This window comes from Lepidochelys kempii, chromosome 10 (genome assembly GCF_965140285.1).
Source record: "Lepidochelys kempii isolate rLepKem1 chromosome 10, rLepKem1.hap1, whole genome shotgun sequence".
Taxonomy (NCBI): Eukaryota; Metazoa; Chordata; order Testudines; family Cheloniidae; genus Lepidochelys; species Lepidochelys kempii.
The window spans coordinates 3342217-3366205 of NC_136389.1; the positions used below are offsets into that span (position 1 = coordinate 3342217).

The 23989-nt window shown below is 45.7% G+C and overlaps 3 protein-coding genes across 5 annotated transcripts in view; 2 read left to right on the top strand and 1 right to left on the bottom strand.

Moving 5' to 3' along the window:
* The first annotated feature begins 17 nt into the window (after positions 1-17).
* BRICD5 (BRICHOS domain containing 5) lies at positions 18-11039 on the top strand. Its single transcript, XM_073361683.1, has 6 exons — positions 18-2784; positions 4464-4595; positions 6692-6844; positions 7918-8025; positions 9552-9705; positions 10505-11039. Exons 1-6 carry the CDS (start codon positions 2743-2745, stop codon positions 10597-10599), a joined length of 684 nt encoding a protein of 227 aa, XP_073217784.1. The 5' UTR covers positions 18-2742; the 3' UTR covers positions 10600-11039.
* MLST8 (MTOR associated protein MLST8) lies at positions 10811-22449 on the bottom strand. 2 transcript variants are annotated; one of them, XR_012161066.1, is made up of 10 exons: positions 22348-22449; positions 21923-22060; positions 20389-20440; positions 19833-19995; positions 18021-18096; positions 14380-14532; positions 14023-14147; positions 13323-13486; positions 12330-12518; positions 10811-11279 (listed from the first exon to the last, which is right to left on the bottom strand). XR_012161066.1 is itself a non-coding variant. In XM_073361681.1 (9 exons), the coding sequence occupies exons 2-9, from the start codon at positions 22049-22051 to the stop codon at positions 12400-12402; spliced, it is 981 nt and encodes a 326-aa protein (XP_073217782.1). In that variant the 5' UTR covers positions 22052-22060; positions 22348-22449; the 3' UTR covers positions 10811-12399. The 2 variants fall into 2 exon arrangements, 1 of the variants encoding a protein (XP_073217782.1); XM_073361681.1 differs by having other exon boundaries at positions 10811-12518.
* The window catches only part of LOC140918062 (hexosaminidase D), a 38133-nt gene continuing 35553 nt past the window's right edge, over positions 21410-23989 (top strand). Inside the window, exon 1 of one of the 2 annotated variants that reach the window (XM_078854515.1) lies at positions 21410-21848. The gene's annotated coding sequence lies outside the window, so the exon portion shown is untranslated. Of the gene's footprint in view, positions 21849-22632; positions 23879-23989 lie in introns of those variants that run through there. The other variant, XM_073361672.2, reaches the window with a different exon arrangement.

The following is a 23989-nucleotide window of genomic DNA, read 5'->3' on the forward strand; positions in this document are numbered from 1 at the left end:
AGGGGTGAAATACACATGCTATTATATTGCTAACTCTAATTTTTAGAACTAATATTCACTCAATATCTTATTCTCCATTTTCAATACCTAGATCCAGCAATGAGTGAGTTGCGGAAGCCTATGACCTGGATAGCATTTTCACATTCTTGCATTTTCAAACAAAATATCTTACTCAGCATGGCTAAGCAGATTCCTGCCCCTTTTTGTTCAGATAAATTAGAATAGTTTGTGAAAGATTTCACTTTTCTGTCTCTGAGAACATATATGTGGTGTGAACTTGTTTGGAAGAAGGGTAGAGTGAACGTTAAAATGCTGGTCAGGAGTTACTCTTGCAGAACTAACCAGTGTGGTTAAATAGAGTAGGCAGTGACGCATTCTTCATCGGAGCTGAAGCTACTTCCTTTAAGGAACATGTTGTGCCGCAGTATTTCACAATGCCGGCATGTGCTGGAGAGTTATTTCCTTGTACTACTTTTACAACTTGAAAGGAATGAGAAAAGTGGCAGGTAACCCTCTGGCCCTAGCAGAACGTAGGCATGCTTTCCTAATTATGTGTCATGAGCACTGTATGGTTGATTTCTAATACATTAACTTCACACTGTCTTCCCTGAATTTTCAAGTCCTACAGAAGTAACAATAGAATGAGAAGAAGCACAACTTTCTCCACTGTCAGTTTCCCTTTTTATATCTTTCTAATATAAACCAGTGGGTTCCAGATAACAAGGGTGGAGCCCTCTTTGGTCCTCTGCACAGTTGAGAGGCAATGTGGAGGGCAGGCCAGGTGCTTCAAAAGGAATGAAAAACCAATGACCAGCCATTTTGGGCTTGCTCCTGCAGTAAGATTTAGCTTTATCCCAAGCTTGTTATGAAAATTCTTCAAGACAGCCTGCTCAGGGTTGTTAGTATAAGGAAACTGCTTCATTACTCTTCTAGATCTCCTCTGGGTAAACTGGTGGTTGTAGGACTTACAAAAGTCTTACTTGTATAAGATCTGCTTTAAAGAGGGTCCTCTATAAGGCCATGATGAAGCCCATAGCATTTATTATAATAGAGGTTGGGCTTGATGTGGCCACATTTCTGAGCTCTAGCTAACCCTACAGGAATACACAGGGTACCTGGTATCAGTCAACCTATAAAACTGACAACCAGTAGGAAAAGCTGTATATCTAAGTACTATAACATACAGATCCCGTCGTCATTGGCTGCCAGTGAGGGTGATTGGTAGTAGCTTTGCAATGCAGGTACCTCTTCACTGGGAACTGGACTATGCTCATTAAAGTAGCTGAGATACATAAGTGGATCCTGGGGCAAATCTGTACTGTGATGACCTGTGCTGCATCGGTCTCGGGGTGAATAAAAATCAAGGTAAATAAAAATGGTTTTTGAATTTTTTTTTTAAAATCCATTTAAAATTAAATTTGAAATTAACCTATGTTAAGGCCTAAACTTACTATAGTCTGTTAAAACTATTTAAATTAAATACACAAATATTTAGCTGCCAATTTTAGAGAGTCAAATCACTGAACTGGAAGTCACTAGCTAAGCACCTGGAACCAGAGTTTGTTGAAGTGCTAAATCAACTTCTGACAGCCATAGCCTCTTCTGCAGGTGCAGAGAGTTTTCTTCATTTCAATTTATTCAACTAGTTCAGTTCAATGACTAGATCATTCAAAGTAGAAACCAATTGGAAGTTGAAAAAGCTTGTTTTTCTCTTCCAATCTATGGGGGAAAAACTAGATATAAGAGGATGAGATCTAAAATCTTGAAGGATGTGATGACAGAAACCATCATTTCAATTCACTGATTACAGATACTTCTTTTGCACTTAACTCATTTATTAAACAATGTTTTGATAAACATTTTTCTTATGTATCCGGCACACTTAAAGTAGTTTTATTAATTTTTTTTTTTAAAATGCTGTTTTGTCCATTTTAAATTGAATTTGAATATTCATACAAACCACGAGAAAGAAAGGAATTCATAATCTAACTTCTTAAACGTTAAAATTAAGAATCTGAATAAATGTACATTAAGTTTATAATATCTTAGATCTATTGTATTCTCCTAGTTAACAAAAAGAAGCACCAGTTTAGTGTAAAGGCTATATTTAGTTGCAGATCAACTTGTTTCAAGGATTACCAACCAATGGGAATCAACCTTTCCTAAGGAAAATAACTAAAAAATACGAACGCAAAACATGATTAAAACTGATGATTAAAATAGCTTTTATTTAAATCAATTCACTCTGATCGGTCCTAGAGATAAAACAGTTTGACTTCAGCCTCCCAGAGCTATCTGACCAGCATTACATTCACTTTGAAATGTAAAAGTAATTAGATAACAAGGGCAAACGGCTGCTCTCCCCTATTCATTTTCAATTTTTCCTAATAAATGAGACTTGGCATCTGCCATAAGTGTGGCTGGATAACACAGAAGGCCCTGCACAAAGCCCGTGATTGTGTTCCAACTGAATACCTTCAGCTGACTCACAAGGGGAGGCAGGAAGAGCATCTTTACACCAGTGACAGTATCTCTCCACAGTATCTGTTTTGCCCCCATGTCCTAGATCTAAAGTTTCAGCCTCCACGTGGGTTTCTCTGAGCTGAGAGGCTGGGGTAGGGACTTTATTTGGCTGTGATGGACACATCCTTCATTTCCAGCTGCATTCAGAGGGTTCTGATCATGCACAAGCTGTACGTTAGCAGGAGACGCAGGAGCAAGGGCTGCCGCTAGATTGGGAGGATGGAGGAAGAAAGGAGCAGCGCTGCCAACGCCACCCCTGCAGTAAGTATCCCTTCTGTCGGGGCACAGCCTGCAGCACCCCGACCAAGGACCCCAGTACCAGCTGCCTCCACCAAGCCCTTAGTTCTGTATTTTCACAGGTTGTTGGAATGGGAGTTACCAGACTTTCCAAGGTGCTGAGCCCCTGCAACTCACACAGATTGACGTGATATTTGTGAGGGCTCAGCATTTCCAAAGTGCCTATCACTGACTCAACTAGTTGGACTAAAATCTTCGCTCCTGTAAACCTGTTGGAATCATATCATCTGCTGATATGTTGCAGATGCCCCTATGTACGTAGCATGAAATACACGTAAGATGAACTAGCATCCAGGGACATGTTTGTAGTGAAATCAAATGGAAGTGATACCAATCCATCATAAAGTGCATATTGCAAGTCAATGGGAATTTGCAGAGTTACAGAGGAAAGAGCTCTGTGAAAGATAGGACTTCATTAGACCTTCATTATACAAGGGTTCCCTTGTCCATGTGTCTGTGTAAATCTGCCCCTGCAATCCAGGGGAATTTCACTTGCAATTGAAAATCTCATATCAATAAGTCTTGTGCAAATTTATATTCAAACAAACAGGCTTTTGAATGTAAGTATCTTTAATTTTTTATCTGTTACATCCAGTGGGTGATTTAATATTTAATGCATTTTTCTAGAATATACAGTAGATCAACAACTGTAAAGTATGTGTTTAAAAATATAAATTCTAACAACTTGATGAACTTTTAGAAGTTCATTTACTATTTGATTCTAACATCTACTTGCCTGAAATTATTTGATTTATCCCTGTGCTTCAGAGCCCGAGAAACAGGTTATTTTGTTGTTAAATCTGCATTTTGCTATTGTATTTTCTTGGTGTAACATGCTTTGTTTACAATCTGTTATGAAATTACTATAAAAATGTTTCAAACACAAACATAAAAGTGAAACTGAACCTTTTCCATGTAGTAATGAAAATGCTCTGTGTATCAAAACGTACTGTGAAAACATTACAAATACCCATCTGACTTAGTCTCTAAGGTGCCACAAGTCCTCCTTTTCTTTTTGCGAATACAGACTAACACGGCTGCTACTCTGAAACCCATCTGTCTTTAAGTTTTTTTGCTTTAAGTAAAAACTGTCACAGGAAAATAAGATATAAGCAATTATCTTTTGTAAAAGAGGGGCAATGGACCATCGTTGCATTGTACAGGGAATTTTAAAAAAAGATTTTTTTTTCTATTTCAAAACAAGATAATGGCATTTAATACTAAAATATCTTTCTTCTAAATCTTCCCCATGGTAAAAAGTAAGGTAGCAGCTTTTCCACCCAGGAAGCCTGGTTGGTTCAAGTAACTGTACAAACATTTTAAGGGCTTCCTATCTACATGGGGAAATTACTGACAGAACTATAGAGGTATGATTATACCACTATGGCTATGTTTGTATAATGTCTCATGTAGACACGCTCTATTCCAGAATAAAAGTGACTCTGTTCCAGTATCATTACTCTGCTTTGGAAGTTCTGCTGGCCAGTTTCTCCCATATAGACAAGCCCTTACACTTTGCCTTTAATCCACAGGGCTGCCCATCCAGCACCTTTCATGAGCAATAATTTACTTCTGCAATTTAAACGAATAAATGTTTAACTCCATTTGCTTTCTTATTTATTGATCTGTGTCTTGGCTCCTAGGAGAGAAGACCTCTGGCAGAATCCAAAACTCCTTCCAGAATACTTTGGGTCATCTTGTCTGTAATCTTGTTTTTCGCCATTGTTGGCATCAGTGTGGTGGTAATTTTCAGCTTTACCCGTAGGACTACCAAGGTAAGGAATTAATTCATTTATGGTTCCATATACATAGTTCAATTTCCTATTGGAATATCTTGAAATTGATCTTGCGGGCAGGGGAAGGGGGAGCACAGAGGAAACCTTCCACAAATTTTTTTCCTTCCTCTTTTTACAGTAGATCAAATACAACAAATACACAGCTACTTATAAATATCCAGAAAGTTTTGCCAGTTGCTTGACCTCATGTTGTCAAATTCTGCCCTCAATTACCCTTGGAGTCAGTAGGATTACATGGGTCAGAATTTTGTCCAAAGGATGCCTTTTACCTTGCTGAGAGCAGACATCCAATTTTTCTTAACTGTTCCTGGTATTTTAATCTCTCATAATAAATGCTGCCTCTCAGCAATAACAACATCACTCTCTGTAATCCCAGGGAGAGTCTGGATGGAGGGGAATACAATTTTTCTTTCTTGTCAAGAATCTGACAGCCAAATGGTCAAGGGTAAAAAAAGAAAAATATTGATGTTTGCTCCTAGTTAAGAAATCAAATAAAAACAAGCGTGGCCAATTCCCCCTGGTCAGGACCAGAATAAGGAACTGGTGCCATAGGCCTGTGCCAAGAGCCCATCTTTTGGATTCATGTGACTACATCAGAATCTGTTTTCTTTTTGTTCTTTTCTTTCTTTGGTTTTTTTTTAAAGTACATTTCAAGCCCTTTATGCTTACTAATAAGTGTTGAAAACATGATCCAAGCATGACTGTCCCAAGTCGTCCGTGCTTGAGTCTGCAGAGAGCCTGAAACAATAACTCTGAGGTATGAACTACACCACTTAGCTCATGGAGGTGTTAACTCCAAGACCTTTTGCTCTGGAGGCCTTCCCAGCTAAGGTGTCCTTGTGTGACAGGAGGAGGGCAACAGCCCCACCCACCCAAGCAAATGCACCCCAGCTAAAGGGTTTAAGTAATAGGGAGTGCCTGCTGCCCCACTGTGGGAGAGAGCAGCGCTCTTGTTGTTACTCCTGGGAAGGAAAAAAGGGTCCCGTGCCATGGCCCCTGCTTCTCTGGGAGGAGGTGGGGGGCTGAAGCATGTCCTTGTTCCGAGGGCCCTGGTTTGCCTACTCTGCCCTTGCCCCTCATGTAACTCTGCTGCAGTCAGTAAGATGAGATCAGGGATTAATCTGCCCCATTGTCCCTTTTAAGGTGACCTGCCAACAGCAGTCCTCAATAAATGCATTTGAGAAGCCACAGTATCACAGTAGTGCCCAAGTGGGGGGGAGGAGGGTGTTTCAAGGAATGATGCACGCAGCCTGGTGGGCTATTTACATCTTGGGGAGAACTCATCTGCAGGGGATGGCTAAATCAAAGGAGTCTGAATATCCCGTTTGTTAGTAAAGGCAGGTGCTGTTCTCTTCTAAGCAAACAGATTACGTGTGTGATTATAACCTCCTGCCACTAGGGTAGCCGTAGAGGGTCGGTGCCCCCACACAGCGAGCAGTGCTGGCGGGGAACAGGTGAGCAGTGAAGCTCCTCCCTTCGGCATCCTCCATTTGACGGAGCTCCTTGGGAGCCTCGCTGGGATCCAGCGCTTCCTCTCTGCCAGCGAATACGCTGCCCTCTATTAGGGCGAATGTCTGCATGGGTGCCGGGAGCAGCCCTGCTGTAACTATCCCCTGCATTGGCTGTCATGGAGCTGGCCTGGCCTCTGCTCAGCACTCCCACGCTGGCTCCATGTTTGCCTCCAGCTGCATGGTTGGGGGCCCCTGCCGGAGACCAGCTCTCGCCCACCCCAGATAGCGCCCAGCACGTGCTCCTGCTCACATGCCCTCGGTTTGAATCTGCCCTCTGGAATCTGCTTGCTCTGACAGAGTCTGCATTTGGCTCTGTTCATTGTTAAATAGCTCAGACTAAGAACGTGCGGAAGCGAAGGTCCTGGGAGATTATTCTCGTAACGAGTGAAAAGCACATGCACGTTCCCTGAAGCCAAGGGGCTGAGAATGATTAGAGAGGAAAAGGTGCCTCCCTTGGGCCGGCTGACCGCCCCCCCCCACAGGCTCTGTAACCACAATCCCAACCCGTCACTCCTTGGGGCTGGGAGCGCAGCCTCTGCTCTCATTGTGTGTGTGTGTGCTCAGCCTGTTTTGCAGATTGTGCGGCTAACGTTTCAGAATCACCAGGGCTCCCAGACGAATCAGTCGGCCTTTGTTGACAAGTCCAAGAATACTGTTACTTATCATGTAACTTCGCCAAGTAACCACACAACGGTGGTCTTGTTCGACAGCAAGAATGTGAGTGCAACAGAGCAGGAGGGCTTTGCTTGGTGTTACCATCTCTTTGAGTGAAATGGGTGACTTTGCAATTATAAGAGTAAATGTCTCGGAGAAAAGTTTCAACTAATTCGTGCCTGATCGTCGTTGGTTTGAGAGCTAGGTGCAGATAAGGGGGTGGTAGTGATCAGCTGGTTTTTTCTAATGATCCTTTTCAGAAGCTTCAGGGAGGCACGTGTTGGCCCTTCGTCCAGGCAGCCTGAGGCAGGAATACATACCGTTTAGAGCACTGACTCTGGGATGCGCTGTTCCTCCCTGCACATCAACTGCTTTTACACAAATCCTAGAGCTGAGGTGGCTTTGGAGATGGCTGCTGTGCTATACTGGAAAGCCATTAAATGCGAGACTCTGTCCAAGATGGGGAGCTGTCCAATGTCATTTTAATGACCCCATTTTATCCCCTATCTTCCCCGCATCGCTGACCATGCAACAGGGAAAGGACTCTGCAACAGATCCTTGAATGATGGAGACAAAGCGGTCTGAGTAGGGGACCAGGACTTTGGAACTCATGAGTTCTAATGCCAACCTACGCAGATTCCCATTCACAATTCCAGGGACCCCACCTCCTTTCCTGTTCATCATTGCCCAGTCCCACCTCCCTTCCCAACTGTGATCACATGGCACCCCTATGGCAACTGCAGGAATTGCTTGCAAAAGTATCAAAGCCCATTTAGTACTTTCCTTTCTTCTAATGCAATTTAGCAGGTGAAATGAGAACAGCTTGCACACTGTCACCAGCTAGCTCTCTACAGGCAGCTTCCAACTGCTCCTTGGACCACAGTCAGAGAACTACTGTTGTATATACCACTGCAAATTCCCACCGCTGATCCACAGTCAGCGGCTAATAAATCTCCCCCACCCCATTTCCAGGGCTATGCTCATTCCTGTCGAAAGGCAGCCACTCTGGCTGCTGCTTTGAAAAACAATGCAGGACCAAGGGAAGACTTTCTATTAAGTGTTAGCTTAGATAAGCACTGCATACACACATGCTGTGTCAATGAAACATACGCTGTTGTGTGTTATGTTTTGCACAGGGCTATGTCTGCTATAAACTCGCAGATCAAAATGTGTGTTACCTGCGGAAGATGGATGATTGGGATCTTGAGAACGTGCAGATATCTTTCAATCTGTCTGAGCACAGGGTGAGCAGTTACATGATTTCTGCACAGGGGAAGCTGAACCACTGGGGGAGGAACGGACACCAGCTTCCCAAAGGCTCTCTAGAATCTTGTTAAATCCCCGTTGCTGGGTGGATTTGTTTTCCTAGTGAACGTTTTTATACATTGAACCAAGGTGATGCAAGTGAAGCTAAACAGAACCACCAGCTCTTCCAGCTGTAAAGGAACTTTTTGGTATTTCCTCATTTTGTATTATTTGTACTTCTAAGATGAGAGCAGAGAGCTATTTTCCTTCGGAGAATAGTGCCACTCGATTCTGCCTTGCACCAGTAGCCAGGTTGGATTGTGACAGAACAGTTCAAATGACACTGGGAGGAAATGGCTGACCGGGTTTATAGTGATTTAATATTTTTTGTACAAAACATAAGAAGGGGGATGGAAGGGCAAGACAGTGGTGTGCCATGGGATGTGAATAACTGGACTTTAACAAACCCCAGTCGCACTGTACTGGCTTGGCAGATTCTGTTACCTGCTAATAATAATTCTGGGGAAGAAGACACAAAGGTGGTTTTGTTAGCAAATCAACAGTGGAAATAAGTTTTGAGTAATGATGTATAACAACCCTCTGAACAAAATGTTAATGGATTTAATAGAGGGGAAAGCCAGCTTCTATTTCAAGAAGACAGAGGGCCCTATTTTTTGAATGTCAGAAAAGGGATGCCAAGCTCTGGGCCAGGCTGTGCTGGATTTCCTTACTGCCTTGATAATGAGGGCTGCTTAATGCAGACTCATCCTTTACTTTCCTCACCCCACTCCCTTGCTGGATAAGGACCATTTAGAATAAACAGAGGAATGAGAGACCCCTGAGAATGTCAACAAAATGCACCCAGGAAAGAGAACCCTTCAGCGGAAGCAGTGTTCTGGGTTCGAGGCCTCTGCAGGGTTGTTAAATGAAACTAAAGAAAGAATGACAGCCCCACAGGCAGCACCTCTGGTGGTCACAGCAGGAAAACAGCAAGTCTGTCTTGGTTTTAGTCCTGTCTCTGCCAGTCACTCAGTGTGGGACCTCAAGGTCTTATCTGGATACTCTGGTGAAGGAGAGATTCACACCTGTGTGTGTCAGGTTCCCCACCTGTAAGTAGGGATAGTAAGAGACTTAATTATTGTCTGTGAGGCACTGGCAGATCCTTGGGTGGAAGGGCAAAGGGACATTCTCATGTGGTCTTTGCTGTTAAAGTGACTTTTTCCCACAGGAGGCCTCAGAGTCAACATGGGAGACCTGCATCCAAGCTCCCCTCCCATGAAGTAGTGTCCTGAGAGGAGGACTAGCCCTCCTACCCCCCTCAGAAGGGTTCCACCTATCACTCATCCTGTCCTTCCTAGCCACAAGGAAAGTTCCTGTGAGAGGGGAGATTCCATAGAGAGGTCCCTGTTCTTGCCACTAGGTTAGGGATGGCTCTTAGAGAGTCTGTGAAATGAAACCAGAGACAAGAAGTCCCTTGGGGACACTTTCTTTCCTGTGATAAGCCATACTGTGATATTCCTTTCAGATCAATCAGCTGCTGCTTCAGAATAATCAAACCAAGTACTACAGAGAGTTCCTGGGGATCTTGCCGGGGAGACAAGCAAATGCCGGAAGCCTGGGGGAAGCTATCCAAACCCTGTGTGAGCAGACTTCCATCTACTGGGTCAGGAAAGGGGATGGTAAGTTAGAGGAACTACCCTTCAAAGGAGGGGAGCAGTCATTGCTTCTGAAGTGAGGATCATGGACCTGGAGAAATAATGGGCAAAGGGGGGTTCAGATATGTCATATGTGGAGACAAGAGATGCTGTAAGTGACATGAGTGCAGGTTATCACTGCTGCTGGCTTGACAGTCCAGGCACATGAAGTGGTCTCTGCCTCCCCAGACAGACATGGAGCTGTGCTAATGCAAACTTCCCCATCCTAGCGTGATAATGAGCATTAACTCTGCTGAGCTCAGTCTCCAGGACCATTTGATATTGGCCACTTTGCTCAGACTTTTAACAGTGGGGCCAGCAGCGATGGCTTCTGTAACATGGACAAAGCACTGTCCTAAGATCAAACGACTCATTTCACCAGTCACTGCATGGCTGTTAGATGCTAACAACTTCCAGCCACATCAAGCTGGCTTGGTATTGAATTAGTGAGGAAAGGCTGCATCCTATTTCCCCTGGCTTGAGCCACTCCACATGCCCCAGGTAGAAGAGTGGAATAAAAATCAATAATGACCATCTCAGGGAGCCACTGCCCCACCTCAATGGCTTTGGCAGCTAAATATTCACCATCTCCTCTCCCCCCTCCGAAAGTGATCCACTGAAGAGCTTGTTCTGTTTTAACTGAGCTCTTCAAGGACAGAGAGCTGGGAAGACTCTTAGCACAGGTTTCCCATGTTTCATTCTCCAGAGGGGCAGCATTCCTACATGTGAAGGATTTGCAACAGGCCAAGCTCTTTCTGTGCATTTTATCTCATTTTTTTTGCAGGCCCTGGGAAGAAGCGGCTCATTTACCTATGCATTGACATCTGTTTTCCAAGCAACATTTGCTTGTCTGTCTGCTTTTATTACCTTCCTGATTAAGCCCTGCTTCAAGGGGACTGACTCCCCCTGCTACTTCTCTTTGTACTTGAATTTAAATCCTGAAAAGCCTCTGACTTAAATAAGCTAATGTCTAAGGTTATTCAGATAACTTCCATATGAAAGGCTCCAACCCTGATTTCATGATGCAATTCGAGAGGTTGGGAAAGCGATAGAAGGGATGAAATTAAACAGGACTATTTCCAAAAGCATGTTGCAATATATATACACATTTTATTTACAACCCTATGGCTGGGCTGGGACCTGTAGACACGCATGTAGAGTAATTACATCACATAGGGAGGGGACAGGCTAGGCTCGGGGCTGCATGTACTAGTGTTCAACAAAGAAAAAAAATTTTTTGTTGATCAGTTAAAACTGATTGTCTAAAATTCCCCTGCTAGGTCTGTGCAATTGATTTAAATAAAGTGACTCCAAAATGAGGAAGTGGTTGTTGCTCCTCTGCTACCTTTTCAAAATGATTCATTCCAGCTTCCGCCCGAGAGAGGCTGCTGGCTTCTTCCCCTCTGCGTAGAGGAACTTCCAAAGGCTTTCGCTGCACCGTCATGCTGCAGAGGCCGTGCAGGGGCTCGCTTGAGCTGCACTGTCTCCACCTTCCCTGAACTGAAAGGGGCTGGGCACTCTATTCAACTACGGTTCCGGTCTGTTCCCAGGGAGAAGTGCTGGGGTGAGGAAAAGGGGCAGTGTCCTTTTACTCTAAGGAAACGTTACACACAATGTTTTATTCTAACAAAAAACCGGGCACCCAAGGCTAAGTCCATTAGTCAGGGTACTTGGTGCATTAAACGATCAGGCGCTTACAGAGCAGTGCCTACCCAAAGCTCCTTTATTTCTTCTCACTCTCTCCTCTAACCCTGCTCTAGTCACTCCACGGCAAGTTCCAAACCACCTATCTGAGGGAAGGACCCTTTAAGAGCAGACATCCATCAGGGGTAGCACTGCTACAACGAATAGAAAATTTGCATGCAACCCCAACAGCAGGAGGGCTTATTCTATACTGCAGAAGTCTCCATTCAAGACAGTGCCTCCCTCCCCCAACTATGATGTAAAAATGAAGTACAAGCTGCCAGATGATGTTTACTGGTCCTCTTTGACTTGAACACGATACAGTGTCACAAGGGCAATCTCCAGCTGCTTCCATTTCATTTTGAAACAGTAATGGGAGATGTCATGCTGCTGACTGACCAACAGCCCTGGAGAGTGAAGGCCTCTCTCTGTCCTCAAAGGCATTACAGGACCAGCTTCCCTCCCAACCTGCCTCAACCCTGAGCTGCAGGGATGCTCTATAGCAGTAAGAGGAATTCAGTCTCCAGGGCCCATTCCGTCCTTTGCCTTGCTGCTGAAATTGAACAAGGAGACCACGTAGTGCCAAATGTGATGGATGTTTGTGGGTTTGGCTGTGCATCCACTAGGGTTTGGACTGTGCACATCAGCCTATTTCACACAGGCCCCGAACACCCATCTGCACAGAACCACTTCCAGCTGCTAACTACCGGAGCTGGATGTGAATGGGCAAAGTGGAGGTGAAAGGTGCTGTGTCCCACTCCCACCCACCTGAGCCACCCAGGACCCCTCTCAATTTAAGATTACTTCAGTTTTGCTTTGCTTAAAACTGAAGGCTGTTCTCATTCCGGTTGAAGGCTGTTTCTGCTGAAGATTCAGCTGTCTCCTATCAGAAAGGGGGGTTGGTTACAAATGTATGTTACACATACTCTCACTAGGATACTTGTCACGAGAAGACAACTGAATGAGCAGAGGTCCCTTCTCTCCAACACGTGCACGTTATCCCAACACGCTATCATTGAAAGCGAGGCAGACGACTGCTTTCTGGTGGCCACTGTATTCCCTCTTGATCTCACCAGTCTCCACACACCAAAGCCTGGCCAAGTTATCCGAGGAGGCTGAAAGGGGAAGTGAAGAGATATTGACCATAAGGAAATTTCACACTTGTGCCTGTTTTTTCTTGCAAACATCCTCAGGGATATGTACTGCAGTGCTCCATACAGCATGGAATAGTCACACGGAGTGCTTTGAAAATACTAAAATGGTCATACGCATTTCAGGCTACCTCCTTACCACATGGAAAAACACAACACACGTTGGGCTTATATTAAAGAGACAAGGTGGGGGAGGTAGTATCCTTTAATGGACCAACTTCTGTTGGGGAGAGAGATGCTTTCAAGCTTACACAGAGCTCTTCTTCAGGTCTAAAGGAGGTCAGGTCCAGACTTGAAGAGGAGCTCTGTATAAGCTAGAAAGCTTGTCTCTTTCACCAACAGAAGTCGGTCCAGTAACAGATATTGCCTCACCCACCTTGTCTCTCTAATGTCCTGGGACCAACACAGCACCACCACCAGAGCAAACATGAGGCTTATGTCTGATTAAAACAAGATGCAATAGGTTTTATGTTTAAATAACAAACAGGTAAAAATAGCTAAGAGAATTAGTCAACTATATGGTATAGTGGAAGAGTGTATGAGGGGATCACATGCTTTTGGGACGTGGGGGGGGGGGGGAAGAGGAAGGGAGCCTCCTTTCCCTTGTACCAGATGCATTTGGCATGAATGGGGGAAGTCTGCGGTCTTTGAAGCATTGTGAATTGGCAGCACCTCAAGCTAGAGAGGTCAACAAATCCTGTGATGCTATACAGGCCTCCCTCCCTCCAAGGGATTTTTGGGATATCTGGCCAGTGATGCATATCTTACCAGTGACAATATACTGAGAGTCCCCAGAAAATGCGCAGTCCCACATCCAGCCACGGGAGGTTTCTCCAGGGTTGTTACTCTTAATGCTTAGCTCCGTCATTAGAGAGAAGTTTGAAGTCCTCCAGATCTTACACGTCTGGTCTGCAGAACAGGTAGCTAAGAGCCTGGAAGGGAAAGAGGGGAGGGAGACGTGTACATGTTTACGACTTGGTGCTATGCTTCTAAATGACTCACTAAGCTGGTTCTGGACTGGCAATAAACTGATGAAACACAGCATGCTGCGGCTGGCAGTCTTCACAGGCTGTTTCCCCAACCCAGTATTAGAGGACAATGGTCGCAATCTGCCCTCCTTAATGCAAGGTAAATGGGGTAGAGAGAGAGAGAGAGACTTTCACTCAGAGAGGTCAGTAAATCAGATCTCTGGTGTCAATGCAGCACCGGTTCTCACAATCATAAGAAGGGTTGAAGCTTCCCAGAGCACTTCTGAGATCATTAAGCAAAAACAGGGAAATAAATGACAGTGGTCCAACCGATACCTGAGCTGCCTCCTGATCCTCTCTCTCTCTTGCGCAGCTGGAATGCTGCTACGGAGCCAGCATTATGTCAACAGCTGGGGGCACAGCCAATCCCCTGGCACCTGACTTGAAAGGACACTTTTGTTTGAACCACCAGTAAATAACTAAGCTGGCAAGTCACTCACGTGGAATCAGGGCTGAACTTGCACTGAAGGGCATAGCGATTGTGTGCTGGAATTTTGGTCTTGGGGATTAGCTGAGTTACCTCCTCTCCAATGCCACCTGTTAAATTCCAAACATAACAATTGCCCTACGAAGAGAGAGAGACATTATTGCTGCAAAAGATCAGGAGAGATTTGAGCACCACCCCTTTTGGTCTGTATACCCAAGTACTCACCACCTCCTGCTCCACGGTACAGCGAACTTTGCACATCAGACACACGTGCAGCAGCAGCAAAGTGTTGATGTGCAAAGGCAGGCCGACTTCTAATGTGTCACTGCAGCAGTGACAATTCGTATTCCCTTTCTCCAGCTGTACCTACCGAACTATTGACAGCTGCCATGTAACTGGCATCTGGGTCAATATGAACTGAATTGACAGAAACTTCAGGCTCTGGAATCAGTTGTTCATTGTGGTCTGTTTTCAGGTCCCAGATGTGAATGGCACCACTCTGATCACCTACAATTAGCTCAGCCTGCAAGAAACAAACAAATTCTCCATAGTGCTCAGAAACACCAACTGGGGTAAATATCTGTGTGTGGCACACCCGAGGAAAAGTGCATCAAATGCAGCTGCCACTCTTGTTTAAGAAGTCTAGACTTTCCTATTCTATTCACTTACTCATTAATACGGCAATCCTTTGGATCTCCATCTCAATGTACAAACGTTAACTAGTTAATCCTCGCTGCAAGCTAGAGAAATATTATCCTCATAATACAGATGGGAAACTGAGGCAGAAAGGTTAAGGCCTACATTTTCACAAGCGTCCATTAATTTTCTGCACCCACCTACAGACAACGAGAGCCTGGTTTTCAGAAGCACTGAGCGCCTACAACTCTAGCTGAAGTCCACTTCAGCACCTCTAAAAAATCAAACTCTAGAGGTCCAGTGGGCACCGAAAATTGAAGCACTCAAAATTAGTGAAGACTTTGCAAACCGTGGGCCTAAATGCTTTTCTCAGGGTCACAAGTCACTGTAGGATTTGTTCTGCTGGATCAGATCACGGGTCAATCTAATCCCCTCTATTATGTGTCCAACAGCGAGCAACAATTATTGCTTCTGAGAAAGATGGCCACCATCCATGATGTAATTAGCCAATGGGGCAGTGCAATAATTTCTCCCGGATATCTGCAGTGATCAGCTTCCACCCTTAACCATGACATTTGATTGCCCCAAATGTAAGAACAGGACATTACATTATTTAGGCCTCCATAAAATCAATCAATCTAGCTGCAGACCCTGAGTCAATGATGTCCTACAGCAGCGAGTTACACAGGTTGATGACACTATATGAATAAGTATTGCCTTCTCTTTGTGCTATTTACTCTGATTTGCTCTTGAACTAATGTCCTTCTTACGGCACTGTAGTGTTCTGCTTAGCCATGTTTTCAAATGCAAAAATTGTGTACAATATTGGACACTAATATAAAACTTTCCATTTTCAAGCACTGTCACTGTACGAACAGTATTAATTAGGTGAAGGTCATCACTGATCTAATCCAAAATTCAGCTCTTGCAAAATTAAGCTTTTACAAAGCCAAACATTTTCAGGCTTATGCACAATTAATAGAGCTGAACAATCAACAGAGAGAAATCTAAAACCATTAAGAATCAACACACAGTACCAATAACACGTCCTGGGACTGACACAGAAGAGGTCTGATATTTCACATATCTTGGCAGCATTGTAAGTATTAAAGGTGGAGCAGATGAAGATATTAAAGCTAGAACAGCAAAAACCAAACATGCCTTTGTAAACCTAAAGCCCATCTGGAGAAACTGAAACCTTGTGCTCCAAACTATTATATTATATTATATAATATAATATATTATATAATGGTTATATATTTCATCATCATTGTAAAGTTGATCTTACTATATGGGGCTGAAACTTGGAGACTTCTTAAGATCTCCTTAAGATCTAAACTCCCAAGTTTTCACAGTTAGTGGCCTTAGATAAATCCTCAATATCAGATGGGCAGAAAAAATTACAAGCCAAGAACTCTGGAGAAGGATGAAACAGAAACAGAAACAGATAGAACAAGAAAATACAGAACAAAAATGGAGATTACTTGTACATCCATGGAGAAATATCTGAACAACATAAGACAGGCATTGGATTGGAGCCCTTGGGCAAGAGGCGACAAGGTAGGGACCAAGGATAACAGGAAAACATACAACAGAAGCAGAACTGAAAGCTATCAAAATGACATGGGAAGAAGCTAAGACTGAAGAAGGAGACCAGCAACAAAGGAAGACAGCGATGAAGGCCCTATGTTCCATGTGGAATACAGAGGCATAAACATAAGGAGGCCATGGAAGTGTTTGTGATTTTCCCCTCTAAAATGACAATGGTTTGTTTTTCAAGACAAATAAACCTTTCATTGCAATGTTTGCAACTCAAACATTGGAACATTGAGCTTGTAAATATGAAATTAATTTAACGTGGATTATCAAAATAGAAGTGAAGTCAAATGGTCTATTTGCATTGTCTCAGCTGAGCGAACTGCAAAATTTTAAGAAAAAGCCCACACACATTTTCGTCTTATTGCAGGAAGAATTTAGGGGGAAATCAGCCCAATAACAGCTACAGTTTAAAACATGTTTAATGTGCAAATCAAAAGTTTTAAGCCTCCGCTAGCAGAAATATGTAATTTTAAAATAGGATTAAAATTCAAAATCAGCCACCACAATGTCCTTGAAAGAATCCAATAGGCAATCTGAGTAAGAATGAAACAATGAAAAAGCTCCCAGCGCTTTTTTTTATTTACTGCACAAGGGAGGTTTTGCTTTCACAACACAGAGAGTGAAGAATATTTCCATGGAGCAGGGCGCCTGTGTCTCAGTTCAGCAGGAGATCATAATTAACAGATAGACACTGCGCACACTACACCAAGAAGTGGATGTGCAGCAACAAATGGCAGTATTGCTTACGTAACAATCACGCACTATGATGCTTATCCAGTAATGCCATCTAGTGCTCAGAGAGGCACTGGACAATCATAGAAGTAACTCATCTACCATACTCGCACAAATTCACTCTTCGTGGAGCCGGGTCATTATCTGGCTCAAAAGTATTATAATATCTTTGACTCTGACCACCCTTTGTAGCAACCACAGCATCTAGTAGTTAAAGCAGGGGTTGAAAATCAAGACTAGTGGGTTCTAATCTGGTCTCTGCCTTTGATTTGCTTTGTAGCCTTCAACAAATCACCTTACTCCTGTGCCTCAGGACTTGCCTACACTAAACATGCTATAATGGCACAGCTGTGCCGCTGCAGCACTTCAGGGCAGACGTTACCTACACCAACAGGGAATGCATCCGATGAAGCGGGCTGTAGCTCACGAAAGCTTATGCTCAAATACATTTGTTAATCTCTAAGGTGCCACAAGTCCTCCTTTTCTTTTTGTGAATAGAGACTAACACAGCTGCTACTCTGAACCAACAGGAGGGATTCTCTCATCCATGGAGGTACTCCACCTCACAGAGAAACGGTAGCTAGGTCTATGGAAAAATTCTTCTGTCAACCTAGCACTATCTACCCAGGGATTTAGGTCAGCTTAATGCCACTCAGGGGTGTGGATTTTTCACACTTCTGACTGCCATAGTTAAACCAATCTAATTTTCTAGTATAGACCAGGCCACAGTTTCTATCTCAGGTGCTGGGAGGCTGCATGGTTTGTAAAGCACTCTATTATCCTTCAACAGAAAGAGTGGAAGGTATTACATGAATTACAACAGTTGGGGAACTCAGATCTTGCTGACACTAATTACCTGACTCACACAGCCAGGAAGCCCTCAACATTATAAACAGAGGAGAAAATATTGTCATATACAAGAGCATTTGCTGTAATAACTGCCAACATAAAATGATGTAGCACATCAGATTTTTAACGAGAACATCTGTAAAACCTTCCTCAATCAAGAATAAGTCCGGTAAGTGCAAAAGAGACTGTGTTTACCTGGTTGGGATGCAAGCAGACACAATTAATAGGAGCATTCACTTGGAAAATGCGTTGGCACTGAAGGTTACGTGATCTGGCAACAAAATGAACACAAACAAGGGAAGTCAGATGAGATGAGAGTTTACAGTAAGATCTTCCATTTCTTGTGGCCTTGAACAAGTCACCTTACTTCTGGATCTCAGGGTTGTTTACACCTAACACTGCAGCGGTGTTTACCCAGAGCAGCTGTTTGACAGCACATACCACCACTACACAATTGCAGGATGTGAAGAATTCCATTTCCAACTGAAACTTCAGAAGGGATTTTAGGGAGACAGAATGTAATTACTGTGACACAGAGACCCTTTGACAAAAGGTCCCCTATTCTTTGTAAACAACTCTCACCTAACCAACTTATTACACCAAACATGTCATACAGGATATTTATCCATAGTAACATGTAAGGTACCTACCGAAAGCTCATAACTTGTCTAGAGTCATAATCGCGGTGAGATGTATATATAGGTAATGTTTAAGGAAGAATATTGAAAATATGCTTAATGGACTTGGAGCAAAACGTAGCCACTGGGGTAACAGGTATCAGGGATGGAACATTCAGACAGGAGCGAGTTGTCACCCAGCCGTTTAGCTGGTGATGCAATGCAAGGCTCAACTGCTTAACCTTGCCAATACCAAGCCTTTCAATGGACAAACATCAAAGACAACTGCAATCAATCAAACCCTCTGGAAGGTAAAAAAGGAACATTATAACACGAGATTTTCCCTGACTATGAACAGAAACAAAAGACTATATCAGTATAACCCAGAGAAGGGGGAGGTCCTCTGTATCCTTTCACTGAAGAGACATCTTGGGGGACAGGGATGTTGTCATGAAAAATTGGACCTTAGTTCTTTGTGAAGCCAACTAGCTCTGCCACAGACTATACTTAGGGGACAAAGCCTACTTTATTAGCTAGGAAAGGGACCTATTCATAAGTATAGACCCAGGCTCACACTTTACGCTTTTCTTTTCTTTTGTAAACCATTTGTTTCCACCACTCTCTCTTGTTTCTAGTTAAAATCTGTATTCTTTCTTACAGTAAAACAAACGTAGGTTTATGTAAGTGCTGTGTAGTTTACAGGAGGAGAGGTTTAAAGTAAAACTGGGACACACTGCTTTTTTGGGGGCAGGGGATCTAGGATTTCTTGAGTAGCGAGCGTCAAGAGCTGGAGAGCACAGAAAACAATTCAAAGGAATTCAGTGACTGGGGTACACTCATGGTTAACTTGCAAGACAGCCCAGAGGAGAGTGCTCAAGTCACTGAAAGGCTGGTGGTGTGAGGGAGCTGATCCCAACCCAGGCACAGGTAAGACTCCCTGACACTGGGGAAGAAGGTAACAGAGTAATTCACAATCTGGGCACCCCAAGAACTGTCACAGTTACTCAAACTGGAATTAGCCCAGAACACTAGGGTTAACAGTCCTCTCTTGTTAAAGGTACTTTGGAATCTCTAATGATCAAAACTGGCCAGGACCTTGGTTTTACATCTCTTCCAAATAAGGCACCCCCAGGAACCCCACGGCATCATTACTGGTTCAATATCGATTCTGGGGAAAGACTGCTACCTCCTGAATCCCCAGTGCAACTTCACGTGGCACCTGGCATTTCCTTGGAGACCTCCCATCCAAGTACTGACCAGTGTCAGCCTTGCTTAGCCTTGGAGATTTCATAAGCTCAAAGCCCAAGGACATTTATGGAAACCTCAACTCTCTTAGGAGTTTTGTCCCAAGTGGCCCAGCACAGGGAGGTGGGCTGGCATCAGCAGTTACCTCAGGTCCCATATCCTAGCCATACAGTCTTCTCCTCCCGTGTACATCCAACGACCATCTTCGTGGAATCCAACGGAAGTGATGTTCTTACTGACGCCATCATAATTAATGACAGGGTTGGGGTTATTAGAGTTCAGATCATACATTCGAATGTGCTGGTAACCTGGGCGACAGAAATATGAACGCTAATAGTCACTCTGCATGTTTGGCTTCTGTCAGAAAACTGCCAAAGCCCTATTCCACAACCGCCTTGCTTTGGGGCCACTAAAACATGGTAAAGGGAAATTTCACCATTTCACTCACCTCAGCAGTCTGCAACTCAAAAACTGCAGAAGCGCTTCTCACAGGGACTATAGTGAGATATGCTCATGAAATAAATGACAATTGGCATTCTGAGCCTATTGCTGGTGGCCAACTGGAAATTAAAATTGCATCATGTGCACTAGGGCTAAATTACAACAAGGGTAGTGGGGATCACCCATATCAGAGGTTGTAGAACAGTTTCAACTCTGCATGCATAAGAAAAGGTGGGGAGAAGCCCAACAGCAAGACTCACCTGCAGCAGCAATCATGCTGCGGTCTGGGGTGATCTCCAGAGCATTTACTTGCTAGCAGCACTGGTTAAGGTTAACCAAGAGAACAATTAGCTCTCAAGCAGAAAAAAAGGGTCATCTCAAATTCACACTGCCCTTAGAAAAGTACGGTTATCAAAGACTTTCTGACCAGGAGACCTTTCTTTAGGGATTATCCATTTTGGAAAAGGGGCACTTTAACACACTATGATGTGTCAGGAGATTTTCAAATCAAAAGAATTCTCCTGTTTAGACCTTTAGTCTCACACTGACTCTGTTTCAAACATGTTTATTTAAAAAGTGGGACATAAAAAAGTCAGCTCCTCGGACATAGCATAGTTAGATGTTAGTGCAACTCGATCTAAGCTCAACATGCTCCACCGTTTAAAAACAGCACAGTACCCTTGACCACTATGTTCTACTTTGGACACAGTTGTCTTTTCAAATTCTGGATTTTCATTTAATGTTGACAGTTGAGATCAAATACAGAAGCAATAAACTAGCTCTTCTTTTTGCCCCAAAAATCTGTCAGAAAGTGTACCCAGTGTTGAGGAGTTAGAAAGATTTGTAGGGGAGGCCAAACATGGAGAGCATCAGTGGGGCTGTTTTCTTACAGGCACAGACCAATTCCTGCTTATTAAATATATTTGTATAGGCGGTGGGATCCAGGAGGCTACTCTTCATTGATTGCAAAGCCCTTTTCCCAAGACGTTATATGTTCATGCTTTTCCTGCCTCATTTTTGCCCTTTGTCAAACACTATTTATTTACCCGTCGCTGTTTCTACTGAAGTTGGGTTTTGTTTGCTTACTTTCTCATCTGGGGAGTAACATAATGCATGATGCCATCAGGCATTTGCACTATTCTAGGAACCGTGGAGTTTTAGCTTACTGACTTTGCCTGGTCATGAGGGTGAGAACGGTGGCTAGATTCTGTAGGGCGAACAATTTTTTTTTTTTCCTTTTCATAAAGCAAGGATGCAAACCGATAAGAAAAAAATTATCTGTGTTCCCCCCGAATCCCCTCCCCACCACACTAAAGCATAACAGTGTTAGACAAGCCACCGTCTCATCATATTTTGGCATCCCCTGTAGCAATTTCTGGGTCGTGGGCAGAGGATGGACCCCCACCAAATCTGACTGCGCTTTTAGAAAGTCTCTCTCACAAAGCCCGCCTCTGGTATGGCCGCACCCCTTAGCATTTCAGACAGCGCCCTGCTGAGCGCCCAGAAAGACACACAGATAGAAGGCAGCGAAGCCATTTACTAAACGGAAAGGCCATCGGTGCTTTCCCTTTCCCAGCTTTAAAGGGCGTCCAACGACCGACCGAAGCCGGGGCTGGAGTTCGGGTCACGTGTCCGCCAGACCGGGGGACCATTTCAGGGTCAGCCCGCGCCACAGGGGTGGAGGAGCCCTCCGAAGAGGCGGGAGGAGACACACACGCAGGTTTGCTGCGGGAAGCGGGGAGGGTCTTGCCAAGGCGCCGCCGGCCGGGGGCGCCCTCCGTGGGAGAAGGATACCGAGTCCTGGTGCTGGACGGTCCGGGTGCAAATGCCGCTGTGCGCCTGCCAGAACCGGACCGTGTGGTCGTAGCCAGCCGTCGCCAGGATCACCGGGTCGCTGCCCACCGTGCCCTGCGCCGCGTTCATGGCCGACACCTGTGCGGGGGCGGAGCAGAGGGGGCGGTGAGACCCAGGCCGCCCCCGTCCGGTCCGAGGCCCGGTCCGGTCCGAGGTCCGGTCCGGTCCGGTCCCCCCGGCCCTGCCTGCCCCATCCCGGCCGCACAGTCTGGGGACACCTGCCCTGGCCCGGCGCGGGCTGCCCTGCACTGCGGCCGCGGCGTGCCCATCACCGGCGCGTCGGGGCGCCCGCGGCTCCCAGCGTGGGGAGGGGCCGAGGGGGTGGACCCCGGGCGGGCGCGGACCCCGGGCGGGCGCCCCGTTACCTGCAAGGCCCGGCAGGAGGACCAGGCTCGAGAAAGAAAGCCGTGCCGCGGCGCACGCGCACAGCGAGCGACGCCCCCCCCACACTCGCAGGAGGGAATGCGCACGCGCAGAGTAGCGTCGCTCGTCGGGGAAGGGGGCAAGAGGCGCGGTGCGCACGCGCACAGGCAGTCCCCGAGTCCTTGGGGGGGGCGCATGCGCAGACTGCAATTGCCTGTCAAGGCCTCAACGGGGCGGTACCACGTGAGGGAGCTGGGGCGAGACCATGGGAGGCAACGGGCCGGGGGGGGGGAGGTGAGAAGCGGGCACTGTGGTCGCGGAGGGAATATATGCCTTGCTGGCCCACGTGTCCCCAAGAGGGGGCGCTAGAGAGAGACTCAGGCCCAGTGCGCGGCCCCGGCAGGGCTCCTCCCTGCTCAGGGGGGTGCCCCTTTCGGGGTCCATGCTCCAGCTTTTCCCCCCACCCAAAGGGGCTGGAAACGCCCCTTTCCTAAATGGCAGCGCGGGCGATTATTAATACTAATTATCGGCATCCCCTGAGCACCTCGGAGCCCCAGCCGTGCACCAGGTCCCAACTGTGCAAGGTGCTGTCAGACAGGGAACGAAAAGACGGTCCCTGCCCCAAAGCGTTTCCAATCTCCGCGTAAGACAAGAGACGGAGACAGGCAGGGAGGACAAGGAGACCGTAATGGCCCGCATGCGAGGCTGTGGTCTCTTGGCTAGTCACCTGCCTTCTGGAGTTGGGGCTTTCAGAAACGTCCAGATATTTGAAGACTTATGATAGATTTGTGGGAATTGGCCCGTGCCACCTTTGCCACCGCCGGCCCTAGGCAGGAGAGTGGCATAGTTCAGATTCAGTCCAGCAGCGGGCAATGGTGCACAGCCAGGTTATCACCACTAGTTCTGCATTCCTGCTGAAGGCCCAAAGCAAAGGGGTGCGATGCACCTGCTGGCTCCTCACTCTAGGTGCTGTTTCCTCAACCCAAAAGAGCTGGAGGGAGAGGATCTAGCCAGCAAAGGGGCACTGGGTCACGCTGGAGCAGCCCTGTCTATTCTGCTGGCCAGGTCAAAAAATATTTTTGAAGAAGAAAGAAAGAAAAGAAAAAAAGAACCGAAGTGGCCCAGCACCCCTCAGAAGCCCTCAGAAGCTGGGGCTCAGAGCAACGGCCCTGCTCACCTTCCCCTCCAACTGGCCCCGGTGTCAGTTCAGCTGAGGGCTTCATAATGCCTCCAGAACAGGACAAGGGAGTTTTTCCAGACATCAGATGAGACCAGGCTGGTGGTGAATGAGCAAGGACAAGAGCAGCAGGCAACAGCTGAGAGTCAGGCAGGGAAGCAGCCAGTGGCTGGTAGGGATCAGCAATAGCAGCAGGATACAGGGCAGCAGCCAGCACACAGGACATATGGGACAGCATTGTGCAGAGGAGCTCCAAGGAGACCATGGACAGAAGAAGTGGACTCTGGATAGCCGGGCCTGGAGGCCAGGGCTTGATTGCTCTGGGAGGGTGATACAGAGTGGAAGGAGTAGCCCAGGTATGAAGCATGGGGGAATGCTACGGGGAGCTGTGACCTTTATACCCCCTACTGAGCAGCCCCCAAGGGGTTGCATTAGGAAGTGTTGGAAGTAATTCTGTTGTACAAGTG